Source organism: Globicephala melas, chromosome 21 (genome assembly GCF_963455315.2).
Source record: "Globicephala melas chromosome 21, mGloMel1.2, whole genome shotgun sequence".
Classification (NCBI taxonomy): Eukaryota; Metazoa; Chordata; class Mammalia; order Artiodactyla; family Delphinidae; genus Globicephala; species Globicephala melas.
This window is the reverse complement of record NC_083334.1, coordinates 10,760,340-10,785,830: the sequence shown is the minus strand read 5'-3', so window position 1 is coordinate 10,785,830 and position 25,491 is coordinate 10,760,340. Positions and strand designations below refer to the sequence as shown.

Here is a 25,491-nt window from a genome sequence, read left to right as displayed (position 1 = left end):
TAAGGCGGCGCCTCCGTGGGGCAAACGTGCACCTGCGACCGCAGGACTGTTGTCAGAGAAGGTGGTGGTTCCTGGGCTTCGGCCCCAAACGCCAGCCCCGAGCCGTGGCGTAAGCCAGAAAGCGTGGCTCGTGCCTGAGCGTCGCGGGGGCGTGTAGGGGATGCGTTGTGCTTATGCGGGCCACACCAGCAACATACTGAAAAGTGACTTTGTTTCTCTCTTTGCAGAGGAAGAGGGCGGGGACCTGGTCCAGCCGGGCATCAGCTTTCCGGGGCCGGCCAAGGAGGATCTAGGTAGAGTACACACCAGTGCGGCACAGAGCAGACGGGCGTTCCGGGCGGGGGCGACGTGCACGTCCGTCACCGGTGACCCTCCCCGCAAAATGTTTTAAGTATACATTCGACTTTAGGGGGTCCTAATGAGAACTAAGTAAGATGCAGTGAAATTTTTTTAAAATAGCGGTTTGTAAACATTATGGAAGATCTAGATGAGAACACAGTTGGCTCCAGATCATCCCAGATTAATCATTAAGGCGGTTATTTACATAATTAATATTATTAATCAGCAAAACTGCATTAACATAATTGAGACCTGTCCGCACACGGAGGATGACGCATCTCTCCTTCCCTCCTTCGTCACGAAACCCTAAGTCAATCTAAGGGAGGGAAAAGCTTTTGTATTTGCATTTTTCTCAGGTAACTCTTGTTACTTGACATAAAACAGCTGGTTTCTCCAGGCAGGCCCAGCTCCACGTGGCTTGGGTGCCGAGTGCAACTATACGCTTGCTTCCAAGGGAGCTCTGAGTTACTATCACGTTCTCTTTTCCCCGGCGCTCGTAGAAATCACGTGGAAATTTTATCTGTCTGCTGCCACAGACACAGTGAAGCTGGAGCTGGAGTTGGCCATCACCGTTTGACAGGAGTCGGGCTTACATGAAACGGGGCAGATGCTCCTTTAGAAATGGGGAGTGCTGGATGAATTCAGCGTCAGAAGGCTGAATGAGATCCACATGGAATGTAACTGAGAAAAGACACCCTCTCCGTGGCTCTGGGTTCCTGGCCCTGCACCTAACACGGTTACTCGCCAGCCTCAAAGGCTTCCGGCTGCCTTCTCGGCTCCTGACGGCCATCTGCTGTGACCGCGCAGAGGCTGTCTTGTGGATCATAAGCTTGATTTCTATTTAAATTCGAGTTTTTCTTAATTGATATCTGATCGTTAGCCAGTGACTCTGTTGCTCGTTTGACTGGCTCAGAGAATAATATTGCAAATCGCAGGAGTCCTTCAGTGTAAAGCTTCGCTTTCTTTTAAAGGAAATTAGAACCAGAGAAAGGTTGCTTTCCAACGTAAAATTACGAAACCAGGTATAGTCCTAAAAGAATGACAGTGTATTATCCACTGTGATTGAGTCAGAACTTTATTTCTAACTTGCCAGTCTAACCAGGCCTTTCTCTACTTGGAAATAGGCCAATAAAATTATTTTTCCTCTTTATTTAGAAGGAACACTGGCTATCCCATTGCGATAAGCACGCGTTATTTTTTGTTTCACTCTGCGACGCTTCCGCATGAATGGATGACTCATCTGACTTCTGTCTCGTGAGGCTTTGACAATAGCTCACCTGCATTTGTACTGGCTCTAAGATTTTCCAGCATCACAGTTGTGTCTGCGGCACCAGTTCTTTTCTGTGACAGGCTTTTAGAGGGAGGGGGACCTGCCAAAACATAAGACCTATGCATCCTGAGGCCACATTTCCGTCTCCGTGGCAGCAGGAACCTGAGGCTGACTCAGAGGCTGCCGTCCACCTCTGGACAGCACGTGGCACTCGGGGTGCTGTCTCAGCCCGAGGGCACCGAGGACCTGGACTTAATTCTTGGGGGGACACCTAGAGGTGCAAATGCTTTGTCCTATGGTAATTCTATTCTAAAGTTTTTTTAGAAGCCACCATAATGTTTAGGCACAGAAAGTACTTAGTGCCGTTCCTACAGTGTGGACATGAGGTGATGGTTGGTGGTTATAATGAGAACAGTCAGATTTTAAAGGACTTGGGAAGAAACGGACAGAAGGATTTGGTGACGTTGGCTACAAAAGAGTTCTCGAAATGTTGCCCAGTTTCCCACTTGTGGTGGTGAGTGGGCGGCGGTGGGTTCTGATGGGAAGGGAAACCCTGCATCAGCTGTCGGGCAAGCCAAGTAGCCAGTGGACCAGCCAGCGGACGTAGCACCGAGGCACCCCCGCCAGGCGCGTTCGCACTGGGATCCAGGGGTCTTGAGCAGCCCCTTCGCTGAAACATGAGGGTCAACCTGCCTGTCGTGGGTCCCTGTCACCTGGGGGGCATTTAAATACTGGTCCCTGGTGGGCTTATTGTCTAGAAAAGTTCCCTACGTGATTCTAACTCGCACCTCGGGTCAGGGATGCTGATGTAAAGTGTGTGAAAGGATAATTTATAGGAAGCTTTAAAAAAAAGAAAAGGAAGGAAGGAAGGAGGGTGGGGGAGGAAGGGCGGAGAGAAGGAGAGAAGGAATCAGTTATGTTCCCAGTGTTATTACAATGACTAGTTGGGAGCCAGCACCATAATTTTAGACGTTTTATTTTCCAAACTGGGTTTTCCAGTTTCCTTATCTCTGAATCGAGAGGGTGAGACTGGACAGGTTTTTAACATCTCCTCCGAGTCTCTGATTCTACCGTCCCACATTAAAATTTAAAATGCTTTATAGTGATGTTAATGCTCTTGCGGTGAAATGAGTCATTGTCATTTACAGAGCACTGAGGGACGTTTTGCAGCCAGTAGAGGCTAAAGGCACAAAACAAGGCAGGAGCCTTTGCCTCTGGTCCCGTTCAAAATACCAATCTTTTTTTTTTTTTTTCCCCAATTGGCCTCAGTGTCTAAAAACTCCAAGGAAAGGTGAGTGACATTTACTGAAAACCCTAAAATCTTCTCTAGTGACAGACAAGACAAATGAGTAAAGTCATCTTTTTAGAAGTGAGTACCACACCCCATGCCCTTGCCATTAACAATTCCATTTTAGGGCACAGACATTCTCTGAAGCTCATAGGGTGTAATGTATGAAAAGTAACTTTATGATGAGGAAAATGGCCATGGAACAGAGGAAGATAAAGAAGGTTTCTATGAAATTAAAGTCAGTGATAAAAGTGGATTAATACAGCACATTCAAAATGACTACAATGGAAGAGAAAACCCACTTTTTCTAGGAGAAACATTTTGAGAGAAGGCCCTCAGACACACTGAAGTTAAATTGCCCTACCAGTAATTTTTGTGACATTGGCTCATTTATAGGAGATGTGATCGTTAATAATGGGTTTTCTTCATTCCCGCGAATGTTAAATTTAAGTCAGTTGTAAACAGTGGGTAATTTATAAGCATTTATGAAGACTGTTCTGTTGAACCAGATTTTGCTCTGGCAAGTCAATTGCAAACTGAAAGGAAAAAAGGCAGACAAAATGAAATGATCAATTAAAGAATATTAGGCAGATATTATATGAGACAGCACGGAGAAAACGGGCACACTATGTAATTTTAAAAATACCTGCCTATAAAATAATACCTGCCAATACTTAAAGCCTTCTTCAGGACAGGCACATGTTGTGAAAATATTTTTATATAAAGGATGTTAGATGGCGTCTGACGTCTGCACACCATCTAACTGCATGAATGTCTCAAAGTAATTATAATACGTAACTCATTTTAAAAGAACTCCTCTTTTGGACATTTATTTTTGTGTCCTTTTATTAACACCCCTACGTGTACATATAGATGTGTAACTCTGTAACTCGAGGGGCGTCCACACTTATTTCCTTCAGGGAAATTTCTAGAAGTTTCTAGACATAGTGGACATGGTGCCTTGCCAAGGTTCTCTCTGGACAGTAACAATGTATCTATTTACTGCGTCCCTCCATCCTCCCTCCTCCACAGCGGAGACCCCTCAGGACGTGCAGCCCCCTCCTACCCACCTGCCCCTTGGGGATCCCGACAGCCCTCAGGGAACGCTCCTCCCAGCGTGTGACGTCGAGTCCCCGTCACGTGCTGCAGAGGAGGGAAGGTCACATGCCAGCTAATCAAGGTGACAGTCCAAAAGATGTATTTATTTGACAATTTAATGTTAAAACTTTGTACAAACAAATCAAATCAGTTTTAAAGCTACTAACACGTGTCTGTAGAACTTAGGAGATTGGGATTTTTCATCTAGGTTTCTGGAGTGCACTGCCTAGCTTTTATGCTAAATATCAGTGTTTACCTTGCACAGTTTCCAAGCCTGGCTGCTGCCGAATGAATTACGGTACCTTCTCCTGTGTTGGTTCCCCTCCTCACACAGTAAATCTTTATTTGATGCATTCACTCCTCCATCAGTGCATGTGTGGCTTTGTCTTACTACATTTGGGCTACGGTGAAAGAAAAAAAATGCCACAGACTGGGGGCTTATAAACAGCAGACATTTACTTCTCCCAGTTCTGGAGGCTGGAGGTCCGAGATCAGGGAGCTGGCAGATTCAGCGTCTGCTGAGGACCCTCTTCCTGGCTTACAGGTGGCGTCTTCTCCCTGTGTCCTCACGGGGAGGAAGGGCTGGGGACCCTGTTGGGTCTCTGTTAGAAGGACACTAATCCCATCCTGGGGGCCCCACCCTCATAACCTCTCACCTCCCAAAGGCCCCCCTGACACCATTACTTTGGCGGTTGGGAGTCAACACATGAATTTTGGGGGAACACAGACATTCAGTCTATAGCAGATTTCACTCAAACAACAATTACTGAGCGTTTTCTGCCCTGAAGGATGTGCCCACGTGCATGACCAACTAGCTCCCTGACCCAGCAGCCTCCACACACTGAGGAGTTAGAAGAAGCCAAGTGCGTCACCGCTGTGTGTATAAGAGAAAAGGAATTCAGTGCAGTTAGAGAGGCACTGACAGTACTCTCTATACTGTGACCAAAATCAAATTGCTGCAGACTAGGGACCTAGAGAGCCTGGTGAGCAGGGCGGCTTCAGTTGGGGTCCCAGGGATGAGCAGGTTTCCAGACACAGAGGAGCTGTAAGGCCATTCCTGCTGCCAAACACCTGAGCACCGAGGGGGCCATGCGTCAGGACCCGCACCTTTCCAGGGGGCTGGGGGCGGGCAGGGAGGGCCGCGTGGGCATGGGGTCGCCCCTGAACTCTATTCAGCGCGTCCATCAGGGCAGCGTGTGAACTCGGGACCTTAAGGATGCATTCTGAAAAACCATGCTCTATGGGCTCTCCTGGTGGCGCAGTGGTTGAGGGTCTGCCTGCCGATGCAGGGCACGTGGGTTCGTGCCCCGGTCCGGGAAGATCCCACATGCCGCGGAGCGGCTGGGCCCGTGAGCCATGGCCACTGAGCCTGCGCGTCCGGAGCCTGTGCTCCTCAACAGGAGAGGCCACAACAGTGAGAGGCCCGCGTACCGCAAAAAAAAAAAAAAAAAAAAAGTGCTCTAGTGATGGACCCAGATGCTGGCCTGGGCAGGGCTCCTCCTGGAAGGTGCGGGGTGATGGGGGGCTGTACCAAGGCCCCTCCCGCCAGGACTTCTGAAAGGTCGCAGGGTGACCGCGGGTCTGGAGCGGCGGGACCAGACAAGGTGCCCGGTGTGTAAATACTTCATGATCAGGAGTTAGACACTGTCCCACCCTCCGGCTTCTGCAGATGGAGAGAAACAGGCTCATATGGAATGTGCGGGGCTGTGAGCCTGACCCAGGGCTACCGGGGATGCATCAGTGGTCCAACCAGCGGAATCACCAGGCCCACAGGGAGGGGACAGACGGGCCTCAGAGGGAGGAGAAGCTCAGGAGAGGGTGGGAGAGGGACTCTCACGGTTAAGCCCACCAGCTGTATCCCATTCAGTCAGCTCCGGACCGGGGTTTCTCAGCCCCAGTCCTGCAAACCTGGAGGCTGCTTTCCATCCAGGAGGCTGCTCTGAGCGTCCCCCAAACCCCAGGCAAACACGGCCACACGTGCCCTTGGACAGAGCAACCCTCACAGAGAACTGTGCTTCCAGACCCTCCCCTGAACAGCACGAAAATTGGGGGATTTCAGTAAAAAATAATGCAGAAAACAAAGAGAGACAACTCCCAAGATTACATTTTGGCTTTGAAATCATTTTTTTTTAAACCACAAAGTATCAATACTAATCAAAAAGTAGCTAGATGAATTCATTCCGAGTAAAATAAGCCTTTTTTTTTTTGCAAATTGTACATCAAGTTTATTTCCTTCCAGTTAATTGAGATATAATTAACACACACCACTCTGTAAGTTGAGGTGTACAGCATAACGATGTGACCTACATACATCGTGAAGTGATGACCCCAGTAAGTTTAGTGAACATGCATCATCCCATATAGATACAAAAGAGAAGAAATAGAACAAGTATTTTTCCTTGTGATGAGAACTTTTAGGATTTACTGTTAGCAACGTTCCTGTATAACACACAGCAGTGTTGCTTCTGTTTATCATGTGCATCGTATCCCGAGTTCTTAGTCATCTTGTAACTGGGAGTTTGTACCTTTTGACCCCCTCTCACCACGCAAAGATACGACATTATTATTGACCGTGTTCGCCACACTGTAGGTGTCACCCCCATGACTCATTTGTCTTGTAACCGGCAGTCTGTCCCTTTTAATCTCCCGCATCTATTTCTCTCCTCCCCTCTCCCCTCCCCTCTGGCAACCACCTGTTAGTTCTCTGTATCTATAACTCTGTTTCTGTTTTGTTATATTTGTTCATTTGTTTTATTTTTTAGATTCCACATATGTGAGATCATTTAGTAACAGTTTTTCTCTGTCTGACTTATTTTTACTTAGCACAATATCCTTTAGGTCCATTCATGTTGTCACAGATGGCAAGATTTCATTCTTTTTATGGCTGAGTAATATTCCATTGTGTGTGTATATATATATATATACACATACATACTACATCTTCTTTATCCATTCTTCTGTCAATGGACACTTATGTTGCTTCCATGTCCTGGCTATTGTAAATAGTGCCGCAGTGAACACCGGGGTGCATGTGTCTTTTCAAATTAGTGTTTTCATTTCCTTTGGATACATACCCAGGAGTAGAATTGCTGGATCATATGGTAGCTCTATTTTTAGTTTTTTAAGGAACCTCCATACTGTTCTCCATAGCGGCTGCACCAATTTACATTCCCACCAGCAGTGCACAAGGGTTCCCTTTTCTCCACACCCTCACCAACACTTATTTCTAGTCTTTTTGATGACGGCCATTCTGACAGGTGTGGGATGATATCTCATTGCGGTTTTAATTTGCATTTTCCCGGTGATTAATTGTCTTGAGCATCTTTTTATGTACCTGTTGATAAAATCAGCATTTCAATATGGGATTATGGCAAAGTAGAATCGCATTGGGCTCAGAGCTTGATAACTCAGTGGAGGTTGGACTTGGGTCTAGCGGACAGCGTGTAGATGTCACAAGGGTGCAGGGATGTGAGGTCAGAAAAGGTGCCAGGGACCCGGTGAGGACGCTGGGCTTGTCTAGTGGCGGAGCATAAGGAGACCCTAGCTTCCACGTGCTTCTTTCTGCCGGAGACCCAGCCAGACTCAGGGGGCATCCCCTCAGCCCCGCCTCCTGATTCTGCCCAGATGCTCTTACGTCTGCAACACACCCACTCTCTGGTCCATTCCTGCAGAAATCCGTCTGTCTTAAAGGAAGCAAGTATTTCCACACGTGCATTTGTCTTTGTATACACACGCACACCCATGCAAATTTGAGTAACACAGGAAGTCTTCTTTTCGCCTTTCAAAGCCATTCCTCCTGAAATGACACTTCTGCTGCAATAGCGCCTCAAGCCGTCAGCTTCTATGACAAGTAAGCGATGGCCTTTGCGCTGGGTGACATGGTCTTGGGTGGAGGCAGATCCCGACAGGAAGGGAGGAGGGTGACGGATGAGCCATCTAATCAGAGAAGAGACCGTCCGTTGAGTGGGCCGCTTGCTGAGTCAGCATGTAATTTTCATTTCGTTTCCTATCTCTCCTGTTTCTATTTCCATGACACTGATTGTAAAACCGTGGGCTGCAACCCATTCAGTGGGTCGTGAATTCAAGTTACTGGGTCGCAACCAGCAATTTTTTAAATAAAAAAAGAACAGGAAAGTATGGAATGTAGAGAGTAGAAAATATCAAAGCACATCACACATAGTAGGGCAAGTGTCGCTGAAGGAAACCTCGGATGTGTGTGTGGGGGGGGACTAGGTGCCAATGCACAAGGCATCTCGTGTGTGGGGCACGATGGGCGTGGGCGGGAAGCTGCTGGCAGAGTTGCGCCCTGTAGAACCGGGCAGGAGATGAGAGGGATCCCGCCGTCTGTCTTGGACAGAAGCACCGAGGCAGCCCCGAAGCCCTCGCATCCACCTGATCCAGCACCTGGGAACCTCACCTCCACCTGATTTTACTGTGCCTTTGATTCCCTGTTTATTACAAATAAAGGGGAAGCCTTAAGGGGACTTTCCTACCTCCCGGGATTATTAGGATGATTAAACCCAAAAGTGTAAGACCTTAGCAAGCCTTATTAACATTTGGTGCACGTTAGCTTTCATCATCTTTACTGTCACCTTGTGATCGTCATGACCACTCTGCTGTCACCCGCCCGCCTTCACTAATCCAAGCCTGAAAGAGTGAGGGATGCGTAGGCGGAGGTCGTATCCGGGAAGATGGGCGCCAGCTCCTGGATGTCTGGTTTCCTCAGTGTTAGTCTAGAACACGATGTCCATGGCTACTAAATTTGTATGCAGGTTGCAAAAGCTGAAAACACGGATTCCAAGACTGCGCTTTGATTCTGAAGATTCGTGTGCCTGTAAGCGTTCGCCGCTCCAACTGCAGCAGACTCACAGGCACACGTGCGTTCAAACGTGAGTCAGAAGCCATCCGGAGATGCGCTTGTCTTGTCGAGTGGATGCAGCATTAGGTAGAAACGGGGCGGCGTGCTGATCTTTTCGGGTGTTCGAGCCTGTGAAGTCTGGCATCCGGGATATAGGAAATGAACGGTCAGCTGGCAGGGAAGGGAGCAGAATTATCTGACCCAGTGCTGGGCTTCTAGAGGAACTCTGTAGTTTGTGAAAAATGAAAGGTAGCGGATGCCCTGGGCTTTTGAGAAATTTTACCAATATTCCATGTTTATGGTTGGCATCAAGAGTGAGATGGCCCTTGGCAATGCAGGGGACCAAGTGGGAGAGGAGCGGGAAGGGGACTTGGGTGTCTCCGAGGACCCCTGCGGTGCTCCCTGCTCCCGCTGGGCACCTAGCCCAGTGAGTTGAACCCCGCAGCATCCTCAGTGCACCTGTGCGGGGCCTGAAGCCCACAGAGGTCAGCGATTGAACCGGGTCCCTGATGAATCAGCGGCCACTCCGGCTCTGAGCTAAACCAGGGTGGGAACGTCTTCCTTCCCCAAGAAATCAAAATATCCTGTGTCCGGTCCAGTGTATCTAGTTTGTTGTATTTGGCACCTGAAATTGAATTGTTATGGGGCTGATAATGAGTTGCACCCGGAATAAACATAGAACAACAGGTGTATGTGAGCGCATGTGTTTATCTGCTTCACCGGTTGGATTCAGGAACTGGATGCGTGTCTGTATGTGCTCCAGCTTCTCGACCAGAAACTGCTCTCCAGGCCATGACTTAATTCAGCAGAAAACCTTTGTTATATGCAAGCATCCCCATTTTCACCACAAAATGGAGCTGAAAAGTGTTTTCACAGGTGAGGGTCTTCCTTGGGATGATGGCTGTATAGCCTATGACAATGTGCCACATGGACAAATTTGAACCCCAAAGTCTGTTTAGTAATTTAAAAGAACAACATTATGCTTCGTCTTATCAAAATGGAATAAAGAGCGTACATATGTTGTGTCCGTTTTAGCTCTCCCAAATCACAGATTTGATTCAAATAAATGCTAGCTGTAACTAACATTAAACTTGTAACTAACAATGTTGCAGAAGGCTCCTTGCATCAGTGCCCCTTGCCCCTGCTCTGTGTCACCCAGGCGGCAGGGTGAAGGCTGGGGGCCCACTCACCCGCACCCCGCAGCTCCCACGCTGCAGCGGGAGAGCCCTGGGTGGAGAGACTGCAGTGGAACTCCATATGCAAGTCGCAGAAAGCAGGCACTTAGTTACATTATAGGACAGGAATATGACCCAATACACACAAAATTTAACTGTAACAACGCCCTATAGACTAAAAATAACCCAGGAATTGTATTATACTTACCCTGACAATATAATCAAAGTTGTTTATTTCACACAGTTTCCTGAACAGAACATCACTATTCCTGCAAATTGTCATTAACTTACCAGAGGTTAGGGATGGAGGTTAAAGGGAATTTGCTGTATCCATGGGTGTATGGGAATTCTTCCTTGAGCCTTAATGCATTGATACTTTAGCGTCTAGTTTTAGAAAATTACAGCCCCAAACCCTCGGGTTCCCCCACGTGCCTCACCACATACTCTTAAGTGAAGCCAAAACTCACAGCAAACCAAACAACAAAGCACCCACATTCAAAGTTATTAATAATTGAAAACAAACGACATAGTGATCGGTTTTGTCAAGCAATCTCCTTGCTGAAAATTCTGCATACCAGCTGATTGCAAATACCCATGCCCACTAGCTCACTGCCATGGCCGTGAAGGGGAGACCGGGAAGCTCTAGTATCTTTTCCTCATTCATCTGAAGACTCATTAGACAAATTGTGTGTATGTTACTAACATTTTCTAAAGAAGGGCTGACATCCAAGTTTCTAATCTGGCTTCCCAGTGACCCTGGCTCTGGCCTGGGAGGTGAGCATGCAGCTGTGCTGTTCTAACTGTACACATTGGCATCTCAGGGGCAGCGTAGAGGAGCGGACAGGAGCGTCCACATGGCCCCAGGCCCCAGCCTGTGCAGAGTTATTACAAAGATGCAATCCCTGTGTCCCCCAGCCCAACAGCAATAGGAGGAGGGAGAGAGGAGGAAAGGCATTGTATTGTCACAGGGACATTAGCTGTCACCAACACCAGCCATCTGTGTACGCACCAGCCTCTCGTAACCCAGTGTACACCCACCTCCAAGACAGATACAGGCTGGAGACTGACGAGACAGAGTTCCTGAACCCAAAAATGGTGGCAAGACTTCCCAACCTCATCTGCAGCAAGGCCTGGGAGCTACCGCCTTCCTCAGCAAAAGCTCCTAGTTACACTCCAGTCCTCAAAACTAGAAGGCACACTCTTTAGTAAATAATCGTAGAACCAGGGGAAGTTACAGAACCCATGCCGAGCGGTCAGGGCCCCCGTCTCCCAGTACCCTGCCATGCTCGCATGGTGATAAACAGCACAGCATCTAACCCTGCAGAGCTCAGAGGTCCAGCCAGCCAGCATCCCAGTCAAGTGTTTATTGAAACCCCGCTGTGTACAAAATGCTGTTTAGATGTTGAACCAAAAGATGCAGATAACTCTACATATTCTCTCAAATTCTTTGGTTCTTTTAGGCCATGCAGGGGGTTAGAGTTGCTTTCACCAAGCACGTTTCTCTCCCTGCAGAGAAGGGCTATGCAGGCATCCTGTGGGCATTGCTGAGCGGGCAGCGGGAGACGTGGGGCTGGTGCCGAATTAGACAGTGAGCGGGGAGGAAGTGGAATCGGAGGGGACGCAAGTGTCCATAATTAGTCAGAAATAAGATTCTCTGTCCAGTACAAGATGTCCTCTCCCTGCCCGATTTTAAATTCAACCCTCATTTTTTTGCTTACACCGATCTTCCCAGAAGGCCACGTACATCCTACAAAGTGAGGTTAATTCCGAGCAGCCCAGGGATTTTTACATTTCATGTACGTGTTTTCTGCTTTTTTATGTATATGAATTTACTTATTTATACTTGGCTGCGTTGGGTCTTCGTTGCTGCACGGGCTTTCTCTAGTTGTGGCGAGCGGGGGCTACTCTTCGTTGTGGTGCGCGGGCTTCTCTTGTTGCGGAGCACGGGCTCTAGGCGCACGGGCTTCAGTAGTTGTGGCACACGGGCTCAGTAGTTGTGGCTCACGGGCTCTAGAGCACAGGCTCAGTAGTTGTGGTGCACGGGCTTAGTTGCTCCACGGCATGTGGGATCTTCCCAGACCAGGGCTCGAACCCGTGTCCCCTGCATTGGCAGGCGGATTCTTAACCACTGCGCCACCAGGGAAGCCCTGTTTTCTGCTTTCTATTACTCATCGCACAGAATCTGCAAGTGCATTTGAAACTCCATTTTTAAAACTCGATGAAATGAAATGTTATAAAATTTAGTGTGGTTGCAACTGTATCAAGAGAAGAGTGAAAACAGTTTATGCTGGGTAGGAGGATGCAACAGGGCTTCAGGACAGGAGCGCTCATGTCTGAGTAAATGGTAGACGTGTGGGTCTGGGGAAACTGGCCCCTGGGTTTACACTGAACGGGCCGGTCTGGAGTTCCAGGCTCTGCTTAAAGCACTTCACTTGTAGGACTGGTTTATTTGTCCTTCCCCCCATCCCCACCGCTACCGCGTGGCTGGTGTGGCTCCCATCTCATGATACGGGGGTGGGAGAAGGTGCAGCATCCCGGATGTGGGCACTGGCGCTGCAGCCTGGGAATCGAGATGGAGAAGAGCTGGGTGAGGGCCCGAGGAGGGACAGGGGCGAGGACCACGCACGGATGACACAGAGTCTGGATCACGTGGGGACAGTGACACATCGGGGTGGGACGAGGGCATCTAGCTGGACACCTAGGGAAGAAGCCGTAGAGGATTATTGTGTGTACGGATGGTGGCTGAACCCACTTTGGGCGTGAAAGTCTGCCCGGCTCAGGTGTCATCCTTCCATTTCATACGAAGAAGGTCCCAGCATGAGAGACTTGCATGGGTGGCCACCAGGGAGGAAAGGGAGAGACCAGGTCTCTGTCCCTTCCCCAGAGAGAGACAAGCATGGCAGGCAGTGCACGCACACACACTCATGTGCACACATATGTGCACACACGTACATATGTACATGCACACGCGTGTGCACATGCATGCATGCACGTGTGTGCACACACATACATGCACAGGCAAGCACACGCGACCACGTGCACATACATGCACGGTATGCGTGTACATGCAGGCTGTGCACACACGCACACAGACTCAGGATCACGTTCGCGCACACGCACGTGCCGGGGCCGGGGGGAGCGGCTGCAGGTGTGGGGAAGCCGCCGCGCCCGGCGTGCGGAGCAGAGGCAGCCGCGATTGCCGGGGGCGCTGTGAAGGAAGCCCCCAAGGCCCCGGAGGGCGGTGCACGTCATGTGGGCGCTGAAGGGCACGTGCTGCAGGGGTCGGTGGCGTGTGTTTCACCCTGAGCACGGGGCAGACGCGCGTCTGGAAGTGACAGCAGCCCCTGCGAGCCCCCAGAGGGCCCCTTGCACGTATTTTGTGGGGCCCACATGATGTTCTTTAAACCAAGTAAACAAACAAACAGCAAACGGAAGGGAAGCTTTTCCTTCATCGTCCAGGTTTCTGGCTTCATTAGGGCGAGGGTAAAGGCCAACACCACCAGAAAGCGTTTCCACGGGCCCGCACGCCCACGGCACCCGCCGGGCCCCAGCACCAGCGCTCTGCACTCACCCCCTCCCAGTGCCACGCAGGTGAGGCCGGGCTGAGCGGGTGGCGGCCAAGGCGGCCACTTGAGGCTGGACCAACCAGCAGCTTGGATAGGCTTCCTGCGCACGGAAGGTGCCGGAGCCGTGAAAGTTGTGTCTGGTTTCGTCGCTGGAAGAACCGTGCTTGGGGCCTGGGGGTGGATTCTGTCAGCCACGTGGAGGAAGGGGGGCGGCAGTCGCGGTCCTCTGGGCTTCCACAGCAGGACACCGTCGGCCGGGCCCCTTAGACGACTGACATTCGTTTCTCCCAGTTCTGGAGGCTGGACGTCCAAGGTCAAGGTGCTCGCAGATTTGGTGTCTGCTGGGGCCTCTCCTGGTTCACAGACGGCGTCTTCGTGCTGTGTCCTCACATGGGGGAAGGGCTGGGGGCTCTCGGGGGTCCCTTTTATCAGGGCTCTGATACCATTTGTGAGGCCTCCACCCTCAGGACCACATCAGCCCCCAAAGCCCCCGCCTCCTGACCAGGGAGAAGCCGGACATCTGCGGCATCCTGAGGCCTATTTGGAGCAGTCAGACCTGCAGCGATGGGAGAAAGACAGGACCTGCAGGGTGAGCGCAGAGGCCACAGTAGAGGGGCCCACACCCCGTCCCCTACCCCCGGTGCACACGCCCCCTTTCCCCCCTACTTCCACACCCGTCCCCACTGCGTTTCTCCCCACCGTGTACATGAGTGACAGCACTGCCTGGGCCACCTCCAGGAAAGGAAAAGAGTCGCTCCTCTTAGCAAAGTACTAAGGAGCACTTCTCTGCGTAAACGTCCTGGTGGGGGACCCTCCATCCCGAGGCAGCCGCGCCTGCTAGAAGAAGGGATGCACCGTCTCTGGACATGACTGTCCTCGTCGGGACGGGAGGTGGCCTTTGCAAGCCCCTCTTTGCTGTCATGCTTGGATTGTTGGTTCCATGAAAACGCGAGAAGTCGGTACCCACGTACTCGTTGCATCAGAGCCACAAATCCGTGTTTCTTTTTCAAAAACAAGGCCTCACGTTGTAATACGGCCCCGGGTAGTGATGGAATATGGGTGGGGAATTAGGGGGCTTTGCCCCAAGTAAGCGTCCGGGGGCGTGGGCGTCACAACTGGGAAATTGCCAGAAGGAACGCCCGGGGTCACAGCGACTCCCTAACTGAATTCCACTCAAGGCAGATCTGCAGACTGTTTTGTTGAAATGACATCAGTAGAAACATTTAGGAGTGATTAAAACTGATGGCCCCGCTCGATTACAGAGTCTGGTGTGTGTCAGACGGTGCTGACTGGGAGCCGCCCACAGATCCGTCCAGAACACTGAGCGTTCCCTTCCCCGGTTGGGTGACTTGTCCACGGGACTCAGGCACAAAATCGAGTTTGTTGCTGCCCTGCCCCAGCTGGACAGGCTGCTGCACCCAAATTGCATTCCGGGCGTAATGAGATCTGTCTGCTCCATCCTCGTTTACCGGGCCGGAGCCTATTAGCTATTGTGGGGTTTTGTTTGCTTTGTCTTCAAACTGTCTAATCTCTGGTTGTGGCAGACCAAGTCGAAGTGAAAAACGGACTTTTAAATGCACATTATAAAGGGAAAAGGCAAATACATACTACATGTCTGGGTGGTGTGGACGTAAGGTATGTGGAATAGAGCTAGCGGACAATTACATAACATTGGAGCTCACGGCAAAGCTATTGTGACGATCCAGTTTTCCAATAAAGAAATTGAGTCTCAGAATCAAGTTACTTGATCAGCTGGGAAATGACCTCAAGATGGTTTGGGCCCAGGTCTCCTGGCAGCTTTAGTGTTTCTGGAGGGTGTGGAGTCAGATAAAAATTTTTATTTCTCCTTTTGCCATTTACTGTGGATTTAAGTAAGTTATGGTGAACCTTTGAGCTTTACCTTCCTTAGTTTCCAAACACTGTGGTACTAATATGTAAATTCTCTAGGGTTCTGAGAATCAAGCTTGGCCAAGGTGAGATATTTCTATTGTAGTCACCTTCTTCTGCCACTGAAAAAACCAACCGTATTAATTATGTTTTAATGCTATGTATGTACACACACATGCACACACACACGTTAAGTGTATGTCTGTGCATATGTGCTTCACAGTGCTGGCTGATCCCTAAATACTTTGAAAAATGAATTCTTGCACCAGGGCCCGTGGTCTTCCCACTGCTTTCCTGGCCAGGCATGGTGGAAGTCACTCAGGCAGAGCTGGGGAGGGGCTGAACTGGACTTGAGATCCAGACCCCGGGGTTCTGACCCATCCGCACCTCGCGCTGCCTGTGACATGCGTGTTCTAAGTCGTGGTTTCGTTCTGTGGCGGGACGATGAGTCACCCTGGGGCGTCTCCACCTGCTCAGGCTGGGTCTGATGGAAGGAAGGGGGCTTCTGCACAGCCAGCACCATCCTGGGCCCCAGGCCGCGCACGGTGCAGGACCCCCTGTGCCCAGTGCAGCCGCCGGCATCCTCAGGGGACAGGAGAAGACAGCCTAGTTAGAAGGACTCACCGCGGCTGTGAAGACGGAGGAGGCCCAGCCCACGCAGGGGGGCCTTAGAGCTGGAGAAGGCGAGAAGCCAGTTCCCCGAGGAACCCCCTGCCCCCCGCCCCCGCCCCGGGGGGACCCAGCCCTGCTGTTGCCTGGACTTTCGCCCACTGGAATCTAGTTCAGATTTCTGAGCCAGGCAATCTAAGATAAACATGTGTTGCCGCTTGGGAGGTTCTGTTTTGTTCGTTTTCAATTCATAGACTTTATTACCTTGAGCAGTTTTAAGTGTAGAGAAAAGTTGAGCAGAAAATACAGAGTTCCCATATATCAACCCCCCCAGTTTCCCCTGTTATCAAATCTTGCATTAATGTGGTACATGAGCCAGTATGGTTCCATTATTATTATTACAGATTATTAAGTATAATTATTAACTACAGTCCATGGTTTACATTAGGGCTCACCCTTGGCGTTGTACATTTTGTAGGTTTGTGAAATGTACAATGTCATGTGTCCACAATTACAGTATCATAGAGTAATTTCACTGCCCTGAAAACCCTCTGTGCTCTACCTGGTCATCCTTCCTCCCAAACCTAAAACCCTAACGACCCCTGATCTTGATACTGTCTCCGTAGTTTTGCCTTTGCCAAAATGCCATATAATAGTAATCATACAGGGTGTATCTTTTTCATACTGACTTCTTTCACTTAAGACTAAGCATTTACGTTTCCTGCATGTCTTTTCATGGCTTGGTAGCTCATTTCTTTTTATCACTGAATAATATTCCGTTGTCTGGATGGCCTGTGGTTTGTTTATCCATCAGCCTACTGAAGGACATCTTGGATGCTTCCGAGTTTGGGGAATTACAAATAAGTCTCTAGTTGTAAGTAAGTCTACCCTATCAGCTGTTTCGTTCACGGATGATGTTTCTGGTAAAAACTCATTGTCTCACCCAAGGTCGCCTAGATTATCTCCTATGTTCTTTTATCTTCTAGGAGTTTTGTAGTTTTGCATTGAACATTTACAATCTACTTTGAGTTAATGTTTGTGAAAGGTGTAAGGTCTGTATCCAGATTCTTTTTTTCTTTTTGCATGTGAATATCTAGTTATTCCAGCACCATTTGTTTTCTTGTTTTGGGGGGTTTTTTTGGCCGCGCCATGTGGCATGCAGGATCTTGGTTCCCTGACCAGGGATCGAACCCGCACTCCCTGCATTGGAAGCATGGAGTCTTAACCACTGGACCGCCAGGGAAGTCCCCCAGCACCATTTGTTTAAAAAAAAAAAACCTATTCTTTCTCCATTGAATTTCCCGTTCTCCTTTGTCAGAGATCAATGACTGTATTTGTGTGGGTCTATTTCTGGGCTCTCTGTTCTGTTCCATTGATCTGTTCGTCTGTTCTTTCACCAACACTGTGCCGTCTTGATAACTGTAGCTTGGTAGTGAGTATTGAAGTCAGGCAGCCAGTCCTCTGACGTTTCTGCCTCTCCTTATAAACTTTATAATTGGTGGTGTGTCATTATCCGCAAAATAACCTGATGGGATTTTGATTGGGATTGCATTGAGTTTATAGACCAAGTAGTGAAGAACTGATATCATGGCAATATTGAGTCTTCCAATATACATGGAATATCTCTTCATTTATTTAGATCTTGTTTGATTTCTTTCATCAGCATTTTGTAGTTTTCCTCATATAGATCTTGTATATATTTTATTAGATTTATGCTGCATTATTTCATTTTTTGTTGCCAATATAAATGGTTTTGTGTTTTTAATTTCAAAATCCTATTGCTCATTGCTGGTATATAAGAAAGCAGTTAACTTATGAATATTAATCTTGTATCCTGCAACCCTGCTATAGACACTTATTATTTCTAGGAATTTTTTAATTGATTCTTTGGGATTTTCTACATGGAAAATCATGTCATTTGCAAACAACAATGGTTTTATTTCTTCCTTCCCAATCTGTATACTTCTTATTTCCTTTTTTTGTCTCATTACATTAGCTGAGACTTCCAGTGTGATGTTGAGTAGGTGGTGAGAGGGGTCATCCTTACCTGTTCCTGATCTTAGCTGGAAAATGTCTAGTTCCTCACCACCAAGTATGCCATTAACTGTAGGTTTTTGGTCAATGTTCTTTATCAAGTTGAAAAAGTTCCCTTCTATTCCTAGTTCACTGAGAGTTTTTATCATAAATGGGTGTTGGATTTTGTCAAATGTTTTGTTTGCATCTATCAATATCATTGTGTGATTTTTTTTTCTTCTTTAGCCTGTTGATGTGTGGGTTATATAATTGATTTGTTATTGAAGTATAGTTGGTTTACAATATTGTGTTAGTTTTGAGTATACAGCAAAGTGATTCAGATAGATAGGTAGATAGATAGACCGATAGACAGATAGACAGGTAGCTAATGTATTCTTTTTCAGATTCTTTTCCATTATCGGTTATTAAAAGATATTGAATATAGTCCCCTGTGCTCTACAGTAAATCCTTGTTGCTTATTTATTTTATATATAGTAATGTGTATCTGTTAATCCCATACTCCTAATTTATCCCTCCCCGACCCCTTTCCCCTTTGGTAACCATAAACTTGTTTTCTATGTCTGTGGTCTGTTTCTGTTTTGTAAATTAGTTCATTTGTGTCACTTTTTTTAGATTCCATATGTAAGTGATATCATATGATATTTGTCTTTCTCTGGCTTACTTCACTTAGTATGATAATCTCCAAGTTCATCCATGTTGCTATAAATGGCATTATTTCATTCTTTTTATGGCTGAGTAGTATTCCATTGTATATATGTGCCACAACTTCTTTATCCATTTATCTGTCGATTGTCATCTAGGTTGTCTTGGCTATTGTAAATGGTGCTGCTATGAACACTGGGGTGCATGTATCTTTTTGAATTATAGTTTTGTCTGGATATATGCCCTGGAGTGGGATTGCTGGATCATGTGGTAACTCTATTTTTAGTTTTTTAAGAACCCTCCATACTGTTCTCCATAGTGGCTGCACTAACATACATTCCCACCAACAGTGCAGGAGGGTTTCTTTTTCTCCACACCCTCTCCAGCAACTATTATTTGCAGACTTCTTAATGATGGCCATTCTGACCAGTGTGAGGTGATACTTCATTGTAGTTTTGATTTGCATTTCTCTAATAATTTGCAACGTTGAGCATCTTTTCATGTGTCTGTTGGCCATCTGTATATCTTCTTTGGAGAAATACCTATTTAGGTCTTCTGCCCATTTTTTGATTGGGTTATTTAGTTTTTGATATTGAGTTGTATGAGCTGTTTGTATATTTTGGAGATTAATCCTTGTCAGTCGCATTATTTGCAAATGTTTTCTCCCATTCTGTAGGTTGTCTTTTCATTTTGTTTATGGTTTCCTTTGCTGTGCAAAAGCTATAAATTGATTAGGTCCCATTTGTTTATTTTTTGCTTTTATTTCTTTTGCCTTGGGAGACTGATCTAAGAAAACATTGGTACGATTTATGTCACAGAATGTTTTACCTATGTTCTCTTCTAGGATTTTTTTGGTATCATGTCTTATATTTAATTCTTTGAGCCACTTTTTTATCTTTGTATGTGGTATGAGGGTGTGTCCTAACAGCATTGATTTACATGTGGCTATCCAACTTTCCCAACACCACTTGCTGAAGAGACTGTCTTTTCTCCATTGGACATTCTTGCTTCCTTTGTTGAAGATTCATTGACTGTAGGTGTGTGGGTTTATTTCTGGGCTCTGTATTCTGTTCCATTGATCTATTTGTTCTTGTGCCAATATCACACTGTTTGGATTGCTGTAGCTTTGTAGTATTGTCTGAAGTCTGGGAGGGTTATGCCTCCTGCTTTGTTCTTTTTTCCTCAGGATTGCTTTGGCAATTATGGGTCTTCCGTGATTCCATGTAAAACTTAGGATTATTTGTTCTAGTTCTGTGAAAAATGTCATGGGTAGTTTGACAGAGATCTCATGAAATCTGTAGAGTGCTTTGGGTAATATGGCCATCTTAACAATATTAATTCTTCCAATCCAACAGCATGGGATAGCTTTCCATTTCTTTGAATCATCCTCAATTTCCTTTATCAGTGTTTCATAGTTCTCAGCATATAAGTGTTTCACCTCTTTGGTTAGGTTTATTCCTAGGTATTTTTTAATGGGATTCTTTTTTCACTTTCTCTTTCTGATTATTTCATTGTTAGTGTAAAGAAATGCAACAGATTTCTGTATGTGAATCTTGTATGCTGCTACCTTGCTGAATTCATTTATTAGTTCTAATAGTTTGGGGGTTTTTTTAACTTTTATTTATTTATTTATTTGGCTGTGTTGGTTCTTCGTTGCTGCATGCGGGTTTTCTCTAGTTGTGGCGAGCAGGGGCTACTCTTTGTAGCAGTGCACGGGCTCCTCATTGCGGTGGCTTCTCTTGTTGCAGAGCACACCCTCTAGGCATGCGGGCTTCCATAGTTGTGGCTCACAGGCTCTAGAGCGCAGGCTCAGTAGTTGTGGCACATGGGCTTAGTTGCTCCACGGCATTTGGGATCTTCCCGGACCAGGGCTCGAACCCGTGTGTCCTGCATTGGCAGGCGAATTCTCAACCACTGCGCCACCAGGGAAGTCCCAGTTCTAATAGTTTTTGCGTGGAGTCTTTAGGGTTCTCTATGTAGAGTATCAAGTCTTCTGCATATAATGACAGTTTTACCTCTTCCCTTCTGATGTGGATACCTTTTATTTCTTTCTCTTGTTTGATTGCTGGGCTAGGGCTTCCAATACTATGTTGAATAGATTTTTCTTCTTTAGCCTGTTGATGTGTGGATTACATAATTGATCTTAAAATTTTGAATCAACTTTGCATTCCAAGAGGGAATCAATCCCGCTTGGTCATGATGTATATAAATGTTTTGACACACTGTTGGATTTGATTTGCTAATAGTCTGTTGATCTGTGTTCTTGAGAGATATTGGTCTACAGATTCCCTTTACTGTCATATCTTTGTCTGATTTTGATATTAAGATGATGCTGGCCTAATAGAATGAGTAAGGAAATATACCGTCTGATTCTATTTTTTTGGATGAGACTGTAGAGAATTGATATATTGATAATTTCTCCCTTAAATATTTGGTAGAATTTGCCATTCAACCCATCTGAGGTTGGTGCTTTCTGTTTTAGAAGGTTATTAATTCTTGATTCAATTTCCTATAACAGGTATAGGTCTATTCAGATTGCCTGTTTCTCTTTGTGTGAATTTTGGGAGCTATATCTTTCAAAGAATTGGTCCATTTTATCTAGGTTATCAAATTTGTGGGCTTAGAGTTGTTCATAATGTTCCTTTTCTGTCCTTTTAATGTCTGTGGGATCATTAGTGATGGCCCCACTTTCATTTCTGATGTTAGCAATTTGTGTATTCCCTCTCTTTTTCTTAAATAGGCTAGAGGCTAATCAATTTTATTCATCTTTCAAAGAATCAGCTTTCGGTTTCATCGATTTTCTTTTCTGATGTCCTGTTTTCATTTTCATTTATTCTTATTACTCTAATTTTTATTATTTCTAATTTTTATTATTTTCTTCAGCTTATGTTAGATTTAATTTGCTCTTTCTTTTCTAGTTTCCTAAGGTGGAAGCTTAGATTATTGATTTCAGGTCTTACATCTTTTCTAATGTATCACTTCAGGATCATAAATTTTCCTCTGAGCCTTGCTTTTGCTGCATCCCACAAGTTTTGATAAGTTGTATTTTCATTTAGTTTGAAATATTTTTAAATGTCTTTTGAGACTCATTTTTGACCTATGTGAGGTTTAATGTGTTGTTCTCCAAATCTGGGGGTTTTCCAGGTATCTTTCTGTTATTGATCTCCAGTTTAATTCCATTGTTGTCTGAGATTTTATGTTTTATGTGATTTCTGTTTTTTAAAAATCTTTAAGGTGAGTTTTATGGCTCAGTGGTCTGTCTTGGTAAATGTTCTGTGTGACCCTGAGAAGAAGGTGCGTCTGCTGTTGCTGAACAAAATCACCTACAGATGTCAGATCCCTTTGACGGATGGCGCTGCTCAGTTCAGCACATCCCTACTCATTTTCTCCTGCTGGGTCTGCCCATTCTGATAGAGGGGTATTGAAATCAGGTATAATTGTGGATTTATCTATTTCTTCTTGCAGTTCCATCAGTTTTTGCCTGTGTATTTGGAAAGCTCTGTTCTTAGACACACATACACTAAGGATTGTAATGTCTTTTGGGAGAATTGACCACTTTATCATTATGTCAAGCCCCTCATTACACCTGACAGTTTTCCTTGCTCTGAAGTCTGCCTTGTCCGACATTACTATGGCCATCCCGGCTTTGTTTTGATGAGTGTGAGCATGGTGTAGCATTCTCCATCCCTTTACTTTTCATCTTTCTGTGTCATTATATTTAAAGTGGTTTTCTTGTAGACAGTGTACACTTGGGTTTCAGTTTTATCCACTCTGACAGTCTCTATCTTTCTTAGAAAGGTGTATTTAGACCATTGATTTTTTATATATAAATTTATTTATTTAAAAAACAATGGTCTGACAAACCTAGGGGCAGGGCAGGAGTAAAGACACAGACGTAGAGAATGGACTTGAGGACACGGGGAGGGGGAAGGGTAAGCTGGGACGAAGCGAGAGAGTGGCATGGACATATATACACTACATGGGCTTCTCATTGCAGTGGCTTCTCTTGTTGCAGAACACAGTCTCTAGGTGCACAGGCTTCAGTAGTTGTGGCACACGGGCTGAGCAGTTGTGGCTCACGGGCTCTAGAGCGCAGGCTCAGTAGCTGTGGTGCATGGGCTTAGTTGCTCTGCGGCATGTGAGATCTTCCTGGACCAGGGCTCGAACCTGTGTCCCCTGCATTGGCAGGTGGATTCTTCACCACTGCACCACCAGGGAAGTCCCTAGACCATTGATTTTTAACATGATTATTGATATAGTTGGATTAATATCTACCATATTTGTTACCGGTTTTGCCCTTATCCTTGTTTTTTGGTTTTTTGTTTTGTTCTGTTTTGTTTTTTGTCTTCCACTCTTTTTCTGCCTTGTCTGGTTTTAATTGAACATTTTATAGGGTTATGTTTTCTCTCCTTCCTTAGCACATGAACTATACTTCTTTTCCTACTTTTTTAAGGGTTTGCAACATACGTTTACAGCTAATGCAAGTTCTCTTTCAGATAACACTATACTGCTTCATAGCTAGTGAAAATACCTTATAACAGAGCATCTGAATCCTTCTGTCTTATCCCTTATAACATTTCTGTCTTTTCTTTTACTTGTCCATGAGATGTAATCACTGGTCACTGTTATTATTTTGAACAAAGTGTTGCCTGTTAGATAAGAAAAAAAGGAGAATTTACTTTACCTTCATTTATGCCTTCTCTAATGGATTTCCCTTGTTGTATAGACTGAGTTTCTCACCTATATAATTTTTCTTCTTCCTAAAGGATTTCTTTTAACATTTCCTTTAAGACAGATCTACTGGCAACAAATTTCCTCAATTTTTGTTTGTCTGAGAAAGTCTTTATTTCTCCTTTACTTTTGCAGGATATTTTGCTGAATATAGAACTACAAATTAGTGAGGTTCTTTTTTCTTTTTTCAACATTTTAAATATCTCATCCACTCTCTTCAGGCTTGCATGGTTTCTGAAGAAAAGTCCAGTGTAATTCCTACCCTAGCTCCTCTGCAGGGATGCTGTTTTTTCCTGTGGCTTCTCTCAAATATTCTCTTTGTCTCTGATTTTGAATATTTGCATATGATGTGCCTACATGTATATTCTTGGTATTGATCCTGCTTGGTGTTCCCTCAGCTTCCTGGATCTGTGGTTTGGTGTCTGTCATTAATTTGGGGAAATTCTCAGTCAGTGTTGCTTCAAATATTCTTCTGTTCCTTCTTCTCTCTCTCCTTCTGGTATTCCCACTATGAATGTGTTACACCTTTTTAATTGTCCCACAGTTCTTGGATATTCTGTCCTGCCTCTTAATTAAATCATTTTGTCTTAGCATTTCAGTATTGGAAGTTTCTATTGACATTTCTTCAAGCTCACTGATTCTTCCTTTTGCATCAGTGTCCAGTCTGAAGGCTTTCTTCATTTCTGTCAAAGTGTTTTTGATTTCTAGCATTTCCTTTGATTCTTTCTTAGAGTTTCCATCTGTCTGCTTCCATTACTCATTTGTTTCTGCATTACATCCACTTTTGCCATGGGAACCCTTAGTGTAATTATCATAACTGTTTTAAACCCTGGTGTGATAATTCCAACATTCTGGCCATATCTGTCTCTGGTTCTAGTGCTCTGCATCTCTTCAAACCGTGTTGTCTTCAGTTTGCCTTATAACCTTTGGTTAAAAGCTACAGGTGATGTACTTGGTGAAAGGTCTTTGGTGTGAGGCACCGTGTTTTTCTCTCTAGTAGTTGGGCTGTGCTCACTGACGCTGTAGCTGTACGTGTCAGAGGCTAAAACTTCGTGTTTTGTTGTTTTGGATTTTTTCTCCACTTAGGTGAGACAGGAAGGCTAGGGAGGCTTCCGCCAGCTCAGCCGGGCTCTAAGCAACCCCAGTAAGTTAGCTCTGGTAAAAGAGTTTCTGCAGAAGGAAGAACTTGTTAAGGAGAACAGCATGCTCTGGTGTACTTCATTGTGGCTCCTTTCCCTCCCCCTGTTGCAAGTGAGGGGATCTCAGATCTTCACTGGGAGAACCAGGCAGCCTCCTGGAGGTACATCTCACAAAGCGTGGGTCCCCCAAGACTGGGTCCCTAGAATGTTCCCCTTGCAGACTTGTCCCCACAGAGCCTCCAGCGAGTCCTCAATTACAGCTCAGTTTCCTCTGCCCCAGCCCTGGATTCTGCTCCGGTAAGTTGTGATTCTCTGTGTCCACCTGTGTGCATCTTCAACTCTCGCATCAGTGACCTTGGTTCTCTGCTGTGTCTGAGAAGAGTCGCTGACGTTCAGTTTGTTCAGTTTGTTACTCGTTGTGAGGATGGGGGTGGCGACCTCAAGCTCCGTACCTGCCAGACCAGAGACCAGAAGCCCAACGAGTGCTGTTTAAGCTCCTGACAGTCAGTCAGTTGTTCCAGCATCCAGAGGAAACTAACACAGGGGAAGGGCTCAGCCGTACAAACGTGGTGGCGGTGAGGCTGGGGGACAAGCAAGGAGGGACACTGCACGCGGAAGGAGGGGTGCGAGCCCCGCCGGCAACTTCAGCCGCCGGTGGCCCTGCCCACAGAAGAGCTGATGTTTAGGCTGAACTGAAGGAGGTCGTGGGCAACCAGCATGTGAAGGAGAAACTGAGAAATAAAGTGGAGGGTCCTTTTGAGGACAGACTACAAAGGACCTTGCCTGTCTGGACAGTTTGGATTTTATACTGAGCAATTCAGAGGTCTTGGCGTTGTTTGTTTGTTTAACAAGGAG

The 25,491-nt window shown here is 46.2% G+C and overlaps 1 protein-coding gene across 6 annotated transcripts in view; it reads left to right on the top strand.

Annotated features, from left to right (window-relative positions):
- DLGAP2 (DLG associated protein 2) overlaps nt 1–25,491 on the top strand; it is a 717,919-nt gene that overhangs the window by 570,823 nt on the left and 121,605 nt on the right. For 4 of the 6 annotated variants that reach the window (XM_060291516.1, XM_060291517.1, XM_060291521.1 and 1 more), the window contains one exon: nt 228–293. The exons of the other annotated variants lie outside the window; for them this stretch is intronic. In XM_060291516.1, coding sequence (XP_060147499.1) covers nt 228–293 — 66 coding nt within the window. The remainder of the gene's footprint in view (nt 1–227; nt 294–25,491) is intronic. 6 annotated transcript variants of the gene reach the window in all.